The 16,631-nt window shown below is 44.8% G+C and overlaps 1 protein-coding gene across 1 annotated transcript in view; it reads left to right on the top strand.

Moving 5' to 3' along the window:
• The window catches only part of LOC119169676 (ubiquitin-like modifier-activating enzyme 1), a 97,789-nt gene that overhangs the window by 72,326 nt on the left and 8,832 nt on the right, over window positions 1–16,631 (top strand). Inside the window, exon 25 of the mRNA XM_075885651.1 lies at window positions 16,335–16,429. Coding sequence (XP_075741766.1) covers window positions 16,335–16,429 — 95 coding nt within the window. The remainder of the gene's footprint in view (window positions 1–16,334; window positions 16,430–16,631) is intronic.

Genomic DNA, 16,631 nt, shown 5'->3' with positions numbered 1-16,631 from the left:
CTCGCGCCTCTTGACTTTCACCCCCATCGACATCCCACATTCCCGGCAGGAATGGTACTCGCGTCTATACGCTCAGCGGCCCAGCGTAATAACCTACAGTTCACAGTGGCGTCACAAGTCACAGTTTCATCACTTGCGCGAAGCGGTGAATGCGATAGCAAGAAATTGGCGTATCAAACGAATAACGACAAACGGCTCGATACTTTTCGGCTTACCGCTACAGCCCAAAGAAGGAGGTTAGAAAGCGCATAGCTTTGCAATGGACAAGTGTGCACAATCCCCCTGATTTTTACGTGTTTGCATTTGAAGAACGCACTGAAAATGTCCGTAATGCAAAATTATATCCTGTTTAGTTTTTCTTTTTCTTTTATTTTTTGAACTGTTGCACGTGCAACGAACCCTCTGCGTCTCATGCCACGCGATGGCGTCTGACGCCCAGTGGGCCCCGTGTTCTTTCTTTTAGATGCGAAGCAGCTTAGAGTCGAGCTCACTCTGGTGTGCGGCGTGACCACCAATACTGCGCATATGTGTCCGCTCACCTCTCTCTACTCTCCCATGCTCTCCCCCGTCTCACCTCGCAGCATGGACGAAGGCATAGAGTTTCTCGCCAAATTACCTTGAAAGAAATCTGGCGCAGTGTGCTGGTCGATGCAAGGGAATGCTGGGACATGTGAAGATTGAACCTGACTCGAAATGGTATACCTTGGAGACGCGTCTGGCTTCATGTTAAAATGGCTTATTTTTTACTAAAAGAGCACGTAATAAGCTATTTTTGTCATTGCACAGAAACGTGATTAATTTAACACTGGAACTTCGTGCTTCGATGTACAACTTTACGAAGCGTAAGAAGTAACCAACGGATGCTAAACTTGGCAGGCAGACGACAAAGCGAGCGTTCCACTTGCTCCTTTACGTCGTCTGTTTCATTCTTTCGCTGTTTGGTTGTGCCGTCAGTGTGAGTGGACGTTTATATGATACGCGTGGGTGAGGTCCGCTTATAAACATTTTCTTTTAGAGAAACTTTATTTACGTAGTCGTATTCTCTTTTGAGCCAAAGCCTCACTCAACACCAGCCAACACAAGCCTCACAGACACACATACCATCATTTCCGGTGCTCCAACGGGGCCAATTAAGAAATTTGTACATGGTGGCGCCACATTCCACTCTAGGTATCTTCGTGAGAAACTCTATGAACGCAGGGAGCGCTAACCGACTCAGTCCCCCCTCTTTCTCCTCTAGACGTTCCTCGCCGTGGCATTTACACCCTCATTGCGCATACGCGTCCTATTCCCCTCTATCGCCTAGCAATGCCAAAGCCGGCAGTCTCAGCAAGCGAGATTCAAGATTGAAAAAAAAAACATCACTGCATATCCACGAGGTGAATGAGCGGGGCAGAGTGGACGGACGGATGGGCGGACGCACGGAAGCATGGACGGATTGACTGCAGCGCTTCGTACCACTCATCGTTCACTCCGTGGATATGCTGTGACACGCGTTTTTATTGACATGCAATGCAATGCAACTGGCTACTGCGACGATGACGACGACACAGGACATACGACCCACGGCGTAAGGAGCTTCACCGCTAAAAAAACCGACTGTTCTCACTGCACAATTGTTCACTGGCCAGCCCTTGTACATAGGCATCTTGACCTTTAAGGTAGTCACAGCGAGAGATTTCTCCTGTGCGTTGTTGAAAAATAAGCATTCGAAGCGTGCGCGTTAACTAAAAAAGGACTGCGGGTCTCTGTGTCCAATCACAACCTTCTGTCTCTCATTGCCTATTAGCAGCATGTTCCAGTAGGAAACAACGGTCCGTTACAGCATGCTTTGCGCCTCCCCAGGTTTCTCTCTCGCTTAATGCCGCGATGAGCGCCGGCGTCAACGCCGCCGCCAGTGTAAGCTTTAGCGCCCTCTGCTACGCATCTACACATGGTTCTTTTAATGAGAGATAGTGTAACTTTTGTTTGTCTTCTACATCATGAGTAGAAACAGAAGAAGACCACTTTTTCTTGGGCGCCTAAAAGACAGTTTTCGTTTTGAAAGAAAATGTTATAGCGTTGGCGATAGAAAACTCACTCAAGCTGTTCCGAGATCTGCGTACCGCGAGCGGTAAATGATGCATATGAATAGCTCGCCGTTATATCGGTGGCATAAGTACGGCGAGTGGTCGTGCTGGCTAGTTCAGAAGGCTGCGGAGCGAGGGGTCACTGGTTCGAACCCCAGTATGTTTACTTATATTTTTTCAACTTATTTATTTTCTTTTATGCCTTTCTCACAATAGGTACATATACATATCCGCGACATGGCGGTGACGGCTAAAATCAGCCGAGAGTGTCCATATAATTGCTATCGTAATAAAAAAACTAAAATGACTACAACGTATATTCTACTCGCAGTGCGCTGAAGCGAAGTAGGCGTATAATATATATTCTATGCCCACTTCACTTGCGAGCAAATGCTCTTGTTGGAAGAGCCGGGTGTGAGATGAAACACCAGTGGGTCACCACTCGGAAGCAGTCGTTTCTCTTGGGACTCTCATGTGACATGTCCAGAGTATGTGGAGTATCTGCTTGGCCTCTAAAACGCATACTAATCCGGACACATATTCTGCACAAGTCCTACAAAAATAAATGTGCCCGCAGCATTCATAAGTTGTTCTGGCTTATAGGACTTTGATAATAATAATAATAATAATAATAATAATAATAATAATAATAATAATAATGATGATGGGGCGTTTTAGAGTGGCACTCTTTTATAAAACAGAAGAGCGGTCACGACAAGTCAAGTGGTAATGGCGGAAGCAGTCTGAGTCCCCAGAGAACCAAACGTCGTCTTCTTCACGGACTGAGTCATACCCCTGCCTTTCTGAGTAGCACTCATCTTCTTCACTACATTTCCTCCCCTCCGGAAAAGAGCCATCCTGGCGACTCATGGGCAGGAGACAATAGAGGGATCATAATACGGTTTTAGGTGGTCTATGTGGACGGTCTCACGTCCACGGCGTCGTTAATCATGGGGCTCCTCTAGCGGCTCGACGATGTAATTGACGGGTGAAGTTTGCTTAACCACACGGTAAGGGCCGTCATACTTGTACGTCAGTTTCGTTGAGAGACCAGGGTTGGTTGAAGAGATGCGAAGCCAGACAAGGTCATCTGATGCATAAGAAGCCGGAGGCGTCAGGCTATCGCGATGGTGTTTCTGGCGTTGCTGTTCAGCACTTGTGAAGGAGCGGGCAAGCTGACGACACTCTTCCGCGTATTTAGCAGCTTGTGACATCGTCGTCGACTCAGCAACATCCGTGTGGTAAGGAAGGATGGTGTCTAGCGTGCAAGAGGGATCGCGACCATAAAGGAGGAAGTATTGAGAGAAACCAGTGGTTGTCTGGACAGCAGTATTATGCGCGTATGTTACAAAAGGGAGAATACTGTCCCAGTTGGTGTGATCGGTTGCGACGTACATTGACAGCATATCGCCTAATGTACGGTTGAATCGTTCTGTAATGCCATTTGTTTGAGGATGATACGCGGTGGTGTTGCGATGAATGACTTGGCATTCCTTGAGAAGCGATTTGACGGCGTCCGACAAAAACACACGCCCTCGGTCACTCAGGAGTTCGCGTGGTGCACCGTGACGTAAAATGATCTGATGCAATATGAAACGACGGACGTCACTGGCTGACGCAGAAGAGAGTGGCGAAGTTTCTGCGTAGCGCGTAAGGTGATCGATCGTGGCGATTACCCAGCGATTTCCAGCCGGTGTAATCGGAAGAGGTCCATACAGATCGATACCAACACGGTCAAACGGTCGGGCAGGACAAGGTAAGGGTTGTAATGGAGCTGGAGAACTTGGAGTGGGATTCTTCCGGCGTTGGCAAGCGAGACAGGAACGTACGTAGCGACGAACGAAGCGATACAATCCACGCCAGTAGTAGCGGTGGGACAGGAGGGTGTAGGTTTTCACGCCGACCCACAATGCGCTCCAGCATGAGCGCATTGTGGGTCGGCGTGAAAGGAGGCGCATATGTCTGAGCGGAGACGACTGGGAATGACTAGGAGCGATTGCCGTCCTTCGGAGAGATAATTCCGTCTGTATAGCAAACCATCTCTGATAATGAAGTGCTGTATTTGACGGCGCATACCTCTAGAGATATTTTGCGAGGGAGCTCGACTCAACAAGTTGATAAGTGAAGCGATCCAAGGATCTTTTCGTTGCTCCTGTAGCATGTCGCTGACACTAAGTGCAGATACGTCGGGGGCAGGCGAAGACGGCGACTTGTCACTACATCGTAGAGGTGATCGGGACAAAGCGTCTGCATCGGAATGTTTTCGGCCAGATTGGTAAACGACGTGAATGTCGTACTCTTGTAGCCGAAGCGCCCAACGGGCGAGCCGGCTGGTGGGATCTTTTTCGAGGAGAACCAACATAATGCGTGATGATCTGTAAGCACGCTGAATGGGCGCCCGTAAAGATAGGGTCGAAACTTGCCTATGGCCCATATGATGGCTAGACACTCTTTTTCGGTGACTGAATAGTTGGCTTCTGCTTTTGTGAGTGCACGGCTGGCGTAAGAGACGCCGTACTCATCAAATTCAGGTTTACGCTGGGCGAGTCCGCACCGAGGCCAACTCCGCTAGCATCCGTGTGTATTTCCGTCGGGGCAAGAGGATCAAAATGTCGCAGTATTGGAGGTGACGTAAGAAGTTGGCGGAGTGTGGCAAATGCATCATCACAAGCTGACGACCAACTAGAAAGGTTGTTGTTGCCGGCGAGAAGATCAGTCAAGGGCGATATGATGGAGGCGAAGTTGCGAATAAAACGACGAAAATATGAACATAAACCGAGGAAGCTGCGAAGTTCTTTTAAGGTCTTCGGCTTCGGAAATTCGGCAACGGCAAGTAGTTTCGTCGGATCCGGAAGAATGCCATCTCTAGATACAACATGGCCCAAAATTAGGAGTTTTCGAGCGCCGAAGCAGCACTTCTTCAAGTTGAGCTGTAGACCGGCGGAGGTGAGGCAAGTAAGCACTGTCTCGAGCCGCTGAAGATGCCTTGAAAAGTCGCTTGAAAATATCGCGACATCGTCTAAATAACACAGACATGTCTGCCATTTCAGGCCACGGAGTATGTTGTCGATCATGCACTCGAAAGTGGCAGGCGCATTGCAGAGCCTGAATGGCATGACGTTAAACTCGTATAAGGCATCAGGGGTTACTAAGCCGTCTTGGGGCGATCAGCCTCAGCCATGGGAACCTGCCAATAACCTGAACGTAGATCTAGTGGCGAGAACAATTCCGCGCCTTGTAAGCAGTCAAGGGCATCGTCTATGCGGGGTAGCGGGTAAACATCTTTGCGCGTGATCTTATTCAACCGGTGGTAGTCGACGCAGAATCTTATTGAGCCATCCTTTTTCTTGACTAGAACAACTGGGGATGCCCACGGGCTGTTAGAGGGCTCAATAACACCTCGCTTCAACATGTCGTCAACTTGTTCCGCGATTATGCGACGCTCAGATGCTGATACCCGATACGGACGCTGACGTAAAGGAGCGTGAAGGCCAGTGTCGATTTCGTGAGATACTGTGGAAGCACGGCCCAAAGTCAGTTGCTGGTGGTCGAAGCTGGCGTGGAAGCGCTCGAGTAGGGCGATGATGTCGGTGCACTGGTGGGCCGTAAGGATGGTGTCGTTGCAGCGCGAAATTGCGTCAGTGAATGATAGGGAAGAATATGACGCGCAGCAATCAACAGCGTCAATAGGTAGCGTAGTCGAGTGGTCAGGAACTACACGTGCACTCGAGGGATCAATGTCATCGGCAAAGCCCAAGCACTCTCCGCACAGTAACTTGGAAGGCGAGGGAAACGGATTTGAAACATAAATTGCACTTGATGCATCGTTAACATTCAGAACGGCGAAAGGAATCAGGAAGCACTTGCGGCGAACAGCACTTTCAGAAGGGGTAAAAAGAACAGTTGAGCCACTAGAGACGTCACAGGAAAGCGGAACTAGGGCGGATTGGAACGGGGGTATCAAAGTCGGCGGCAACGAAAACTTTCGCAGGTGAAAGGGACGAGTCGAGTGAAGCAGCGTCGCATAACGGCGCGAACTCCACTTCGGCGCGAGCACAGTCGATGGCGGCATGATGAGTGCAGAGAAAGTCCCAGCCTAATATAATGTCATGAGAACACTGCGGGAGCACTACAAACTCGACGACATAAATATTGTCAGCAATAGCGACACGTGCTGTGCATGCAGCAAAAGGGCGAATTCGCTGCTCGCTCGCAGTGCTCAAAACGAAGTCGTGAAGAGGCATTGTGACTTTTTTTAGTCAACGGCAAAGTTTTTCAGTCATTACAGACACTGCGGCGCCAGTATCGACCAATGAAAAAACAGGTATACCTTCAATGGAGACAGCAAGGACGTTGGACGGCGAAAAACAAGGTCTTGTGGAGTTCGAAAGATCCGCAGTTCTTGCCCCCAAAACTGCGGCTCCTAGTTTTCCTCAGGGACAGGGCGAGGTCGACGTAGCGTAGGGGAAAGGGAACGGCGGTGAGGTGAAGGCGACCGGTGTCTGTTGATGTTCTGGCGAGGTGAAAATGTGTCCATGGTTGCAGTCTCGCCAGATACAGCAGGCTCTGGTCGTTGTGGGAAATCATAATTGTTGGGCCTGACGTCGTCACGCAGGAAAATTTCACGCTGTCGACAAAATCGTGCCACGTGACCCGCAATTCCACAGGCGAAGCATATGGGGCGGTTGTCTTGAGTGCGCCAAGGGTTCTGAAAGCGCGGAGGTGGTGGTCGGGAGAAAGGACAGGCCACCTGGTACATAGGCTCAGTCGGTACGACGAAGGGGCGCGTGGACGTAGGCGTTCGCGACGAAGAAACGTCCCTTACGGAAACCCCATACATGGCCCATATATAAGTTATATCTGGCCATATATAAGCATATATGGCAGCATATGTGGCCATATATAGGCATATATGGCAGCATATGTGGCCACATATAAGCATATATAGATGTATATCTGGCGGAGTCGGTTCATGTATGGGGTTATATACGGCCATATATGACGCAGTTGGCCCATATAAGGAGTCAAATCTGGCCAAATAAGGCACGGCCACACCATATATAACATATCAAGTGGATCCTTATATGTAAAGGTGCTCTCTTATTTGGGATGAACCACGTATATATTTAGCAACGTGATCACACTTTTATGCGAATTGTAATATATAACAATTTGTACACAAAGCTGACCTGCTTGTTTTTGATTGATTGATTGATTGATATGTGGGGTTTAACGTCCCAAAACCACCATATGATTATGAGAGACGCCGTAGTGGAGGGCTCCGGAAATTTTGACCACCTGGGGTTCTTTAACGTGCACCCAAATCTGAGCACACGGGCCTACAACATTTCCGCCTCCATCGGAAATGCAGCCGCCGCAGCCGGGATTCGAACCCGCGACCTGCGGGTCAGCAGCCGAGTACCTTAGCCACTAGACCACCACGGCGGGGCCTGCTTGTTTTTCATAACAATAGGAGTATTAAATATATATGTTGTTTCTGCCATGCAAAAAACCAAAATTTCAGGTCAGCTTTGTGTACGTGATAGTTGCAACTCAGTTGAATGCATATATGCATGCATTCGTGTAATTTAACTCATACATTTTTCATAGCATTTAGGTTTGAAACAATAAGTTGCAATTAATACGACGTAAATAATGTATACAAGAGCAGACATGTTTTACGAGGAAGGAATCGTGTCAAGTCACAAAACGTATTGAAGCTTCCGAACCTCGCTATTATTATAGAGCAATCCTATATAGTATTATGTAAAGACAAAATGCATGCAACTTATATTGTTCACATTATTGCATTGTTTAAAGTGGCAGCAAGAAAGAGTAATTTCAATGCACTTTTAGCTTCCACATCGGTGGACAAAATTTCTGATTATTTGAAAGTTTTGATGGCTATATGCTCCCTTCATATAACAAGATTTCTCTTAATCCTGTTGACCCCTCATCTGCGATTGCTTTCAGCAGCCTTTTAATATAATATCATGCGCAGTGCAATGTTTAAGGGAGTATTTTCAAAAACAAAAAGAACTTACGTGAATGCAACTTGTAGGCACTATTATGATTACATTCAAGATGGAAGTTGTACTAATTTATTGCAAAAATACATCTTGCGTTTCCTTTGGCTACGTTTAATGTTCCTGGCTGTGCACATAGTAAATTTATCGAAAATTTTATGATTGCACAAGTGAACAAATAATTTAGTGTAATGTTTGCAAGCGTCAAATAAATCTCACGTCATAGACATGTACGTTAAGAAAGGTGCAACTGACTCACACGTGATACATATTTAATGGACCATGTAATGAAATGCTGAAGCTTTATAGCAACATTTAACGTAGGCTCCGAATTCACAAAACTTCTTTTTTGTGTCGGTGTGTCATTACTTAGTCGAGGTCACTAAAGCGCACGTGCCATCATCAGGATTAGCCTAAACATTGCCTTGTGAATACAATTAGTATGACACATTTTTTGCGGGCTGGCGTGATACCTAAGCCAAACTCTACATTATGTAAACAGCCCCTTGCTGTGCAGGCGCGTAACGATTCAAACTGCTTGCGAACATATCCTTTCAACACCAACACGGTAGTGCACTTACTTATAAGATATGTATGCCGGTACATACCCACCAAACTGCGCAAGTGCACACTCACGTATAGAGATTCATGGGCACCCGGACACTGGCATTTCATTCAATGTGGCTAGATATTTTCGGCCATGTCAGAATGATATGAGTGTATTATTATTATTATTGTTGTTGTTGTTGTTGTTGTTGTTGTTGTTGTTGTTGTTGTTGTTGTTGTTGTTGTTGCTGTTGCTGCTGCTGTTGTTGTTGTTGTTGCTGTATTTCGCAAAACGCCCAACAGCAAATCCATATGCTGTCATACTGCGTCGTTATGTAAGTTTTTTGAGATAAGTTATCTTGGTGTTCTTTTTGATAGCATGCTGAATTTTTTCCACTTGCATTAAATGTGCTGCCATGCGAGGCCTTCATTCTCTTCCTGTTGGCTCAACATCTCGCGAGAATCCGGTTCTTTTACAGCGTTCTACAAATTGTACACCGCGATATGTCGTGGTCAACTTGAGTACATATGTATATTTGATTTGGAATGGCCTTGCTAAATCCAGCAGTAGCGCCACTGAGTGAGTCCAGAAAAATTTCATAAGTATTTACCCTCATCGTTTCACTAGAATCCTTTCAACACTGCTAGAATATTATATTTGCCATCAGTTAACGGCCGGCAAAATCGCGCTGAGCTGTTATTTATTTACAAGCTAGTTCAGGGTGAGATATTCTGCCCTTCTCGGTTGTAATAATTTTGAAACTCCGCGTAAGTTATCGAGAGAGAATCGACGGTTGCATGTACCTGCCAGCTTCTTTCAACACTCTATCCTTTACAGAATACCGAGTCTATCTAACGTCAACTTTCTCAATTCGTTATGTTTTTCATAGTCTACAGTCATTTTTTTTTGTCAGTGAGGGCTGCCCTGTCCTAACGTAGCTTTGCACATGCACAGACTCTTCCCTTTTCCGTCTTTCAGGAAGCCTTCGCCACGGTTATGTATATTCTACATTATTTTTCAGTCCCATTCCATGAATATCTACTCTTTTATTTGTTGTTTCCATTGTGCGTTGATTTCTTTTCGACTGCTCGTTTTTGCTCTTTTTTTTGCATTTCTGTGGACAGTCTGTAATGTATTGTTTGTTTTTGTTTTCTTTTCGCGCGCGCCAGCATGAAAGACCCTATGGTTGTTCTTGGGTAGGTTAAAAAATGATTGATTGATTATTGGTTGATTGAATATTATTATTATCATTTTAAATGCTTGCGAAATAAGATGAAAATTCCGCTGAAACGCGTCTTCGTAGCCAGCGTACACGAAGCAGCGATTTCAGCTCCACGGAATGCCTGTCCCAAAGGTCTTGCACGTGCAGCTTTCTGGGCCCGCGGGAGGAAGTTGAAGTCCATTGTTCGAAAAAACTCGCCTGACTGCATTGGTTGCAAGGGGTGCCCACAGTAAAAAAATACAAAAAAGGGCGCCCGTCGGATGAGTGGACACTTCGGAGAAAGTTGTTCGAAGAAGCGTGGCGCGTATGCACCATGTAGCCCTGCCGTACGTGGCATACAACAGTCTGTCGACAGTCGACACAGCAGGAAAGAGAGTGCCGCGGCCCATTTCAAGTAACGACGAAGAAAATAGTTTGCACAAACATTCAGTCGTATGGTAATAACATTGCGTCAATAATAGTTAAAAAATGAAACGTCGTTCACCAATAAGCTCAGGAAAATTTAGTTCTAGTGAAAAGTGCGTAAATCATTGATCTCAAGGAGTAATGTAGTATCCATTGCAATATTCATTGTCAAGCCTGCGTGCACTGTATCCGTCCGCGTCATTGTTGTTTTTTTTTTGCTCGCCGGAGTCATGGGTGCCCTGCTGATCGAGTTTGTTAATTTTCATTCCTTTTGCTCTTATTTCGTGTTCAACTACTGCTCCAATTTACACAAGATAATCGCGCAGCTCTCAGGAATCTACTTCGCTGTACGTGGCGAAATTGTGGACGGACGTGGAAGTGTTTTTGTGTGCGTGTGCGTCTGTACGCTGCTGGATTGGCGATCGTCAACTTTTCGTGCGAGAAGAAAATGGATACCCGCGCTTGCGGGCAAGCGTTGCTTCAAAACTTCTTCCTAAAGCAGTACGAATGCACGTGGTGGCTTTAAGTTGTGAATAGGTTATCAGGATTAACAGGCTCCTTGAAAGACAAGTCTCGGTTAAATGTTGAGGTAAGTTCATCATTTTCATTACCTTCGCACGTTGTTCATAAATATTATGATAACTCGAAAACATACCACATTGCATGCTTGCTGAGTAAATAACTTCATGCTAATCGTGGTTACGTCATTAGGCTGTTTTGTTTAAGCGATACGACAACACTTTCTTTTTTTTCACTTGATCCAGACAGTGCTCTCTTTAATCAAAAAAATCTACGCCAGGAAAATGTTGGTTTTGTGTCATTGTACTTTTTATAAATATATTGATGTAAATATACTTGTGTCTTATTTTTCTCATTTTAACGCTTGAGGAAAAACCAAGGATAAATTACAACTTGCGCAATTACAAATAAAAAAGAGTTGCATATCTCAAACTCCAAGGGTGTCATGAGATTTATGAGCCCACGTTTGAATTTGTCTTGCGTTTGAATTTATATTTCTTCGTCTACGTTCTACTTGTTTTTATATTTACGTGTGTTTTGATAAGGACACGCAGTTAAAATTTTGTTGCTAGTTTGATTCTTCAAAGCAGGGTGCTATGTCACGGATCCAAATAGAAAAACTTAAGAATAGCCCGTACTTTAGTTTCCGCCATCTACAACCAGGGTGATATAAGTGTAAATTTGACTGCAATGCGTAGATCACAGGCGACATTATCGTTACTGATGTCGCAAAATCGCGTGGTTATCTTGAGGAATTGCGCATACCCGCATACATAGTTACACAAAATAATGTGATGTCACGTTTTAATCCGTGAGCACTGTAGATAGTTTTACGCAAGCCGACAAATAAACTGGTATGATGCATTAGGGCTTGCAATGTGTGAAAAAACTGGGGGACCGTTAAGCTCCGTTTTTCACAGTTGAACGTGATAGCAGTATTGATCCTGTTTCTTGTGCGTAATCACTCAGTGTGTACTCTTTATTGCATGATGCTACTTGAACAAATTTAATTGTGGAATAGTACTGTGTAATTGAGAAGGTTGAAAGTGTCTCAATGAAGGTTTCGCACATGGCTGCGTTTTGTGTAAAAAAGGGGTAACATAGTTTAAAGAACAAGAAATATTATGTAATTACTGAGTTGCGCCAAAAAATTGAAATACAAAAGGACACCTAGACGCAGCACCGACTGACAACTGAAACATTGTTGGAGAAAACAGACATACGTATATATGCGGTTACGAGAACACGTGCGGTGAAAGAAAAGGATTAGATGAGCAGACAGATTGTATAAATGATGCGCTTCCAGGAAAGCTACCTCAGTAGCAAGCAACATAAGTGAGAGTTACGTGACACATGAATCCCCAGCTTTGTTTATGAAATACGCCTCTCCGATTTCCCGCGCTATACCGTGCCACTGAATTTAGCTTTAACTACCGTATTCCAAACAAGGGTGCGCAGCCACACTCTCTACAATATGATGATTGGTTAAAGAATGGTTGTTAATTCCTTTAAAGAAGCTTTGTGATCTAGAATTATATAAATAAATTCTAAATTATACTTCCCACACGACAGCGCAGTGCCGTCCACCACACGATGTCCACACTGTGAAAGAAAATGATCAGATGTCTGCTCATCTAATCATTTTTTTCCACCACACGTGTTGTCGTAACCGCATACATATGTCTGTTTTCTTCAATAAAGTTTCAGTTGTTAGTGTGCGCTGTGTCCAGGTGTCTTCCTTTCGCACTTCAAGTTTTTTCGCGCACCTAAGTTAAGATGAAGTACCAACTCGCCCAGCAGAACGTGCTTCTCAATATAATGTGTGTAAAATGTTTTAGAACTTTATGCACCCACTACGCAGTCGTGAGGAAATACGTGCAGTAACCAGTGTGCCTTTTGTAATGGTTGGCTGTCTTTAGACTGCAAAGTCACGTTGGTAATAACGTGTTGTGATGCTTGATGACAATGCACGCTTGTATCATGCAATATAGCTGCGATATTAAATGTGTTGTGAAACCTGCATGCAGGATACATGTATTTATTAAGCATGACAGTTATTTTCCTTGCATTTACAACAAGAGGAAGTTATTCATGCTTTATTTCCAAGCAGATGCATAGCTGTGTTGTAGAGCACTTGCATGCCATGCAAATTGCCTGCATGATTTCGATCATCACTCAAACCCGAAAATTTATAATATTTGTTTTATTTGCATTCTCTCAATTTTCGATCATTGACAAGACGATTTTTCATGGAGAGCCACCGATGCCTACACCGAAATTTCTGCAGAATGAGCTCTTTACCATTGTTACGTTAATGATGCATTATTGGCAAAATGGAAAGCGTGATTACGTTTACAAAGTACATTTTTAGTGTCCCGTTGGCAAGAAATATTGTTAAATGCCTCCGTTCCCACGCGCACAGAGACCTATAGACACCAGTTTTAGCAGTCGTTCTATAGGTCATTAGTCACAATACTTGTACATAACAAGCTTGCATACCAATCACTTTCGACCGAACTTCTTAAAAGTTGATTATCAACTCATTTAAGTTATTCAATGCACACGCAGTTCATACAGTCAATAGCAAGTCATATTTCGTTTTGACTGACTATGGACGCTCCATTGACACACGAGAAAAGTTTTAAACATAACACACTGTGAAAGATATCTTTACGAAACTCAAATTGGGTTCTTTTATGCTATTTATTTTTGTCAAGTCGGAATCGATAAAGCGGAATATTTACTTGCACCGTACTATGTCTCAGACCATGTTGACCATAGGTTCAAGATAAGAATAATCGCATGCAAGACTGACGTGTTTCAAAATGATTTGTTACCAAAAAAAATTACAAGATGGAACCAGCTGCCTTCTAGCATTGCCTCTACACTCCCAAATATTTGTTTTATTTCATGTTAGAATTGTTCCGATTTATATGTTAGAACATGTTCCGATTTATATATGAATTTCTCTTGCGGATTGTGACTCAGGTGACTTTGATTATTTGTTTGGCTGACTATGTATTTCTTGTATTCTACTTTTCGTAAATGCTCCCCCAATGTAATGCCAATTGATGCTGTTGGTAATGAAATAAATAGATAAATAAAAAAGTGCCGATAAGTAAGCAATAAACTTAAGCACAAAGAATGTATCTCTTCAGGAAAAGTGGACTAACAGTGACATGTGCCCACCACAAACTTTAAATATGATGCCAAGTTACATTTTAGCAAATTGTTGTTGAGAATAACTTGAGATATATTGAAGATAACTTAATTGAACAAGAATGTTCTTGGGTATGTACTGCCTTTTTTTTGGAGATGATAGTGACTGCATGCAGACCTTTCAACAAACAGGTATATTTCTAGCTGAAGAATGATTTGAGCAGCTATATTTTTTGCCGGTGACACAGGCTGAACTAATACAGATGAATCATATTTGAATGGCTTTATATAAAGGTATCCATATAAGGCCATATATGAAAGCATCCATATAAGACCTTATATGGATGCCTCTATATATAGCCATATATGGCCATATACAGCAGCACCCATATATGGGGATATAAGGCCCATATATGGCTATATCAGGATTTGAACATATCAGTTTATATACGGCCCATATATGGGGATTCCGTATATGGGCCAGATATGCCCAATTCCTGATGTAGCCATATATGGGGATTTTTATATAAGTCCATATATAGGATTTTTGTAAGGGGTGGCCGTTCGCGACAAGTGGACGTCGGGTTCAGTTCAGTGCTTCGGCATAGGTCAATGGAGCAGCCACAGGTGGTGCGTGAGCTGCTGGTAGCGCCTCGGACACTTGCTCCTGGACTACTCGCTGTATTGATGGCGCTAAAGTAGATGGGGCACCTTCGGAGGTATAAGGCACGAGGGACAACTGGCGTGCGACCTCTTCTCGTACAAATTGCTTGATCTCGAGAAGCAGAGTGGTGTGGTCTATAGCAGTGCCAGCCGACGTTAAAGCGGAAATTGTTGCACATGGCGCGCTGGCATGACGAGTGGTGTCACGCTGTTTCCAGAGCTCATCATAGTTCTGACAAAGTTGGATCACTTCGGCTACCGTTTGCGGGCTTTTGGCGACAAGCATCTGAAATGCGTCGTCAGTCACGCCTTTCAAGATGTGCTTGATCTTCTCGGCTTCTGTCATGGCCGAGTTGACACGCCGGCAAAGGTCGACCACATCTTCGATATAACTGGTGTAATTCTCACCATTCTGCTGAGACCTAGTACGCAAGCGCTGTTCGGCCCGTAGTTTGCGAAGCGCTGGACGGCCAAACAAGTCCGCGAACGCCGTTCGGAAGGCCGACCAGGTGGGGAGGTCTCTCTCGTGATTACGGTACCACAGACTGGCGACGTCGGTCAAATAAAATTGGACGACAGTAAGCTTGTGTGCATCGTCCCACTTGTTGTGCTTGCTCACCCGGTCGTATTCGTCGAGCCAGTCTTCCACGTCTTTGTCATCAGTTCCACTGAAGGTAGGCGGATCACGTTGCCGAAAGGAGCCGAGACAGACAGAAGGTGCAGTAGTTGGAGCCGAGGCGGCCGCCTGCTGATCGTCGTCCGTGGACATTGTAGCAACTGAAGGCAACGTATGGTTTCGCGATTCCAGGATTAGGCGTTACCCAGCACCTCCACCAATTATAATGGGGCGTTTTAGAGTGGCACTCTTTTATAAAACAGGAGAGTGGTCACGACACGTCAAGTGGTAATGGCGAAACCAGTCTGAGTCCCCAGCCAACCAAACGTCGTCTTCTTCACCGACTGAGTCATACCCCCTGCCTTTCCGAGTAGCACTCATCTTCTTCACTACAATAATAATAATAATAGTAGTAAAATAATAATATTAATAATTATAACGGTTCATACCTATTCAAGCAAGCAGACACTAAGCATAACTGCCCTATGCCATAATAATCGGCGTGCGAACTTGGAACATACGTTGCAATAAAACACGAAAGAGCACAAGTAAAGGAAACCACGAACCGTCATGTATTGTTACATATAGCGTGGCGTCACGTGCTCACCTCCCCCTCGCATTCAGTGGTCCTGTCGAGCTATGCAATGAGCCGCCTCATTGCGGGGCAGAACCGAATGCGATTGACGATGGCTGCCCACCAATTGTTCCGGTGTTTGGTATACCCGCGCCAAGCCCCAAGGGTGTACTTATTTGGGTATGATCGTAGCTTGCGCGGCATTATAAACGGCCAAGGAATCGTATCTTAACTTTCAGAAAAGAATCCAACTTCAATTTACTCGTTGACTATTCCGCGCATTGCCACGTTTGGTCGGCACAGTTTGTTCTAATCACTACTTGCACGTCGTTCGGACGTCAATATACCCAAACTTTCTACAGTTTCGACCAATCACGTATAGGACCAACTGCGAGTTGAAAATGTAAATAAAGGTCAACCGGGTTGTAGATTACACCGCCCCCAGGCCAGTATAACCTGCAGATGCCCAGGATTTCTGAGCGCGATACGAAAGTCATCACCTTCGCCTTCGTTGTTTTCATTCTTCCTATCCAGCTGCAGCTAAATGTCGACGTTACGAACGTGTTGGAAGGCGACCGAACTTTATACGATGCTTATGCGCCCCCGTCGAGGACTTTCATGAAGCTCACGTAAGTGAAACGCTGTTACTTTCATTAATAGACTATTCAACTGTGGTCGGAGTACGGGGTTTCTGCCTTACATAGTTAACAGAAACTCCAGAGAAAAAGCGGCACCGAGAGTGCGCCGACCTCAAAAACACTGTAATTACCATAGAATTGTCATCGTTGCTTTTCAATTATTTAAGTTCAGTTAAAGACAGTGTCATTTAAT

The sequence above is a fragment of the Rhipicephalus microplus genome, chromosome 2, assembly GCF_043290135.1.
Source record: "Rhipicephalus microplus isolate Deutch F79 chromosome 2, USDA_Rmic, whole genome shotgun sequence".
Lineage (NCBI taxonomy): Eukaryota > Metazoa > Arthropoda > Arachnida > Ixodida > Ixodidae > Rhipicephalus > Rhipicephalus microplus.
The sequence above is the reverse complement of the archived record's forward strand: the minus strand, read 5'-3'. Positions and strand labels throughout refer to the sequence as shown.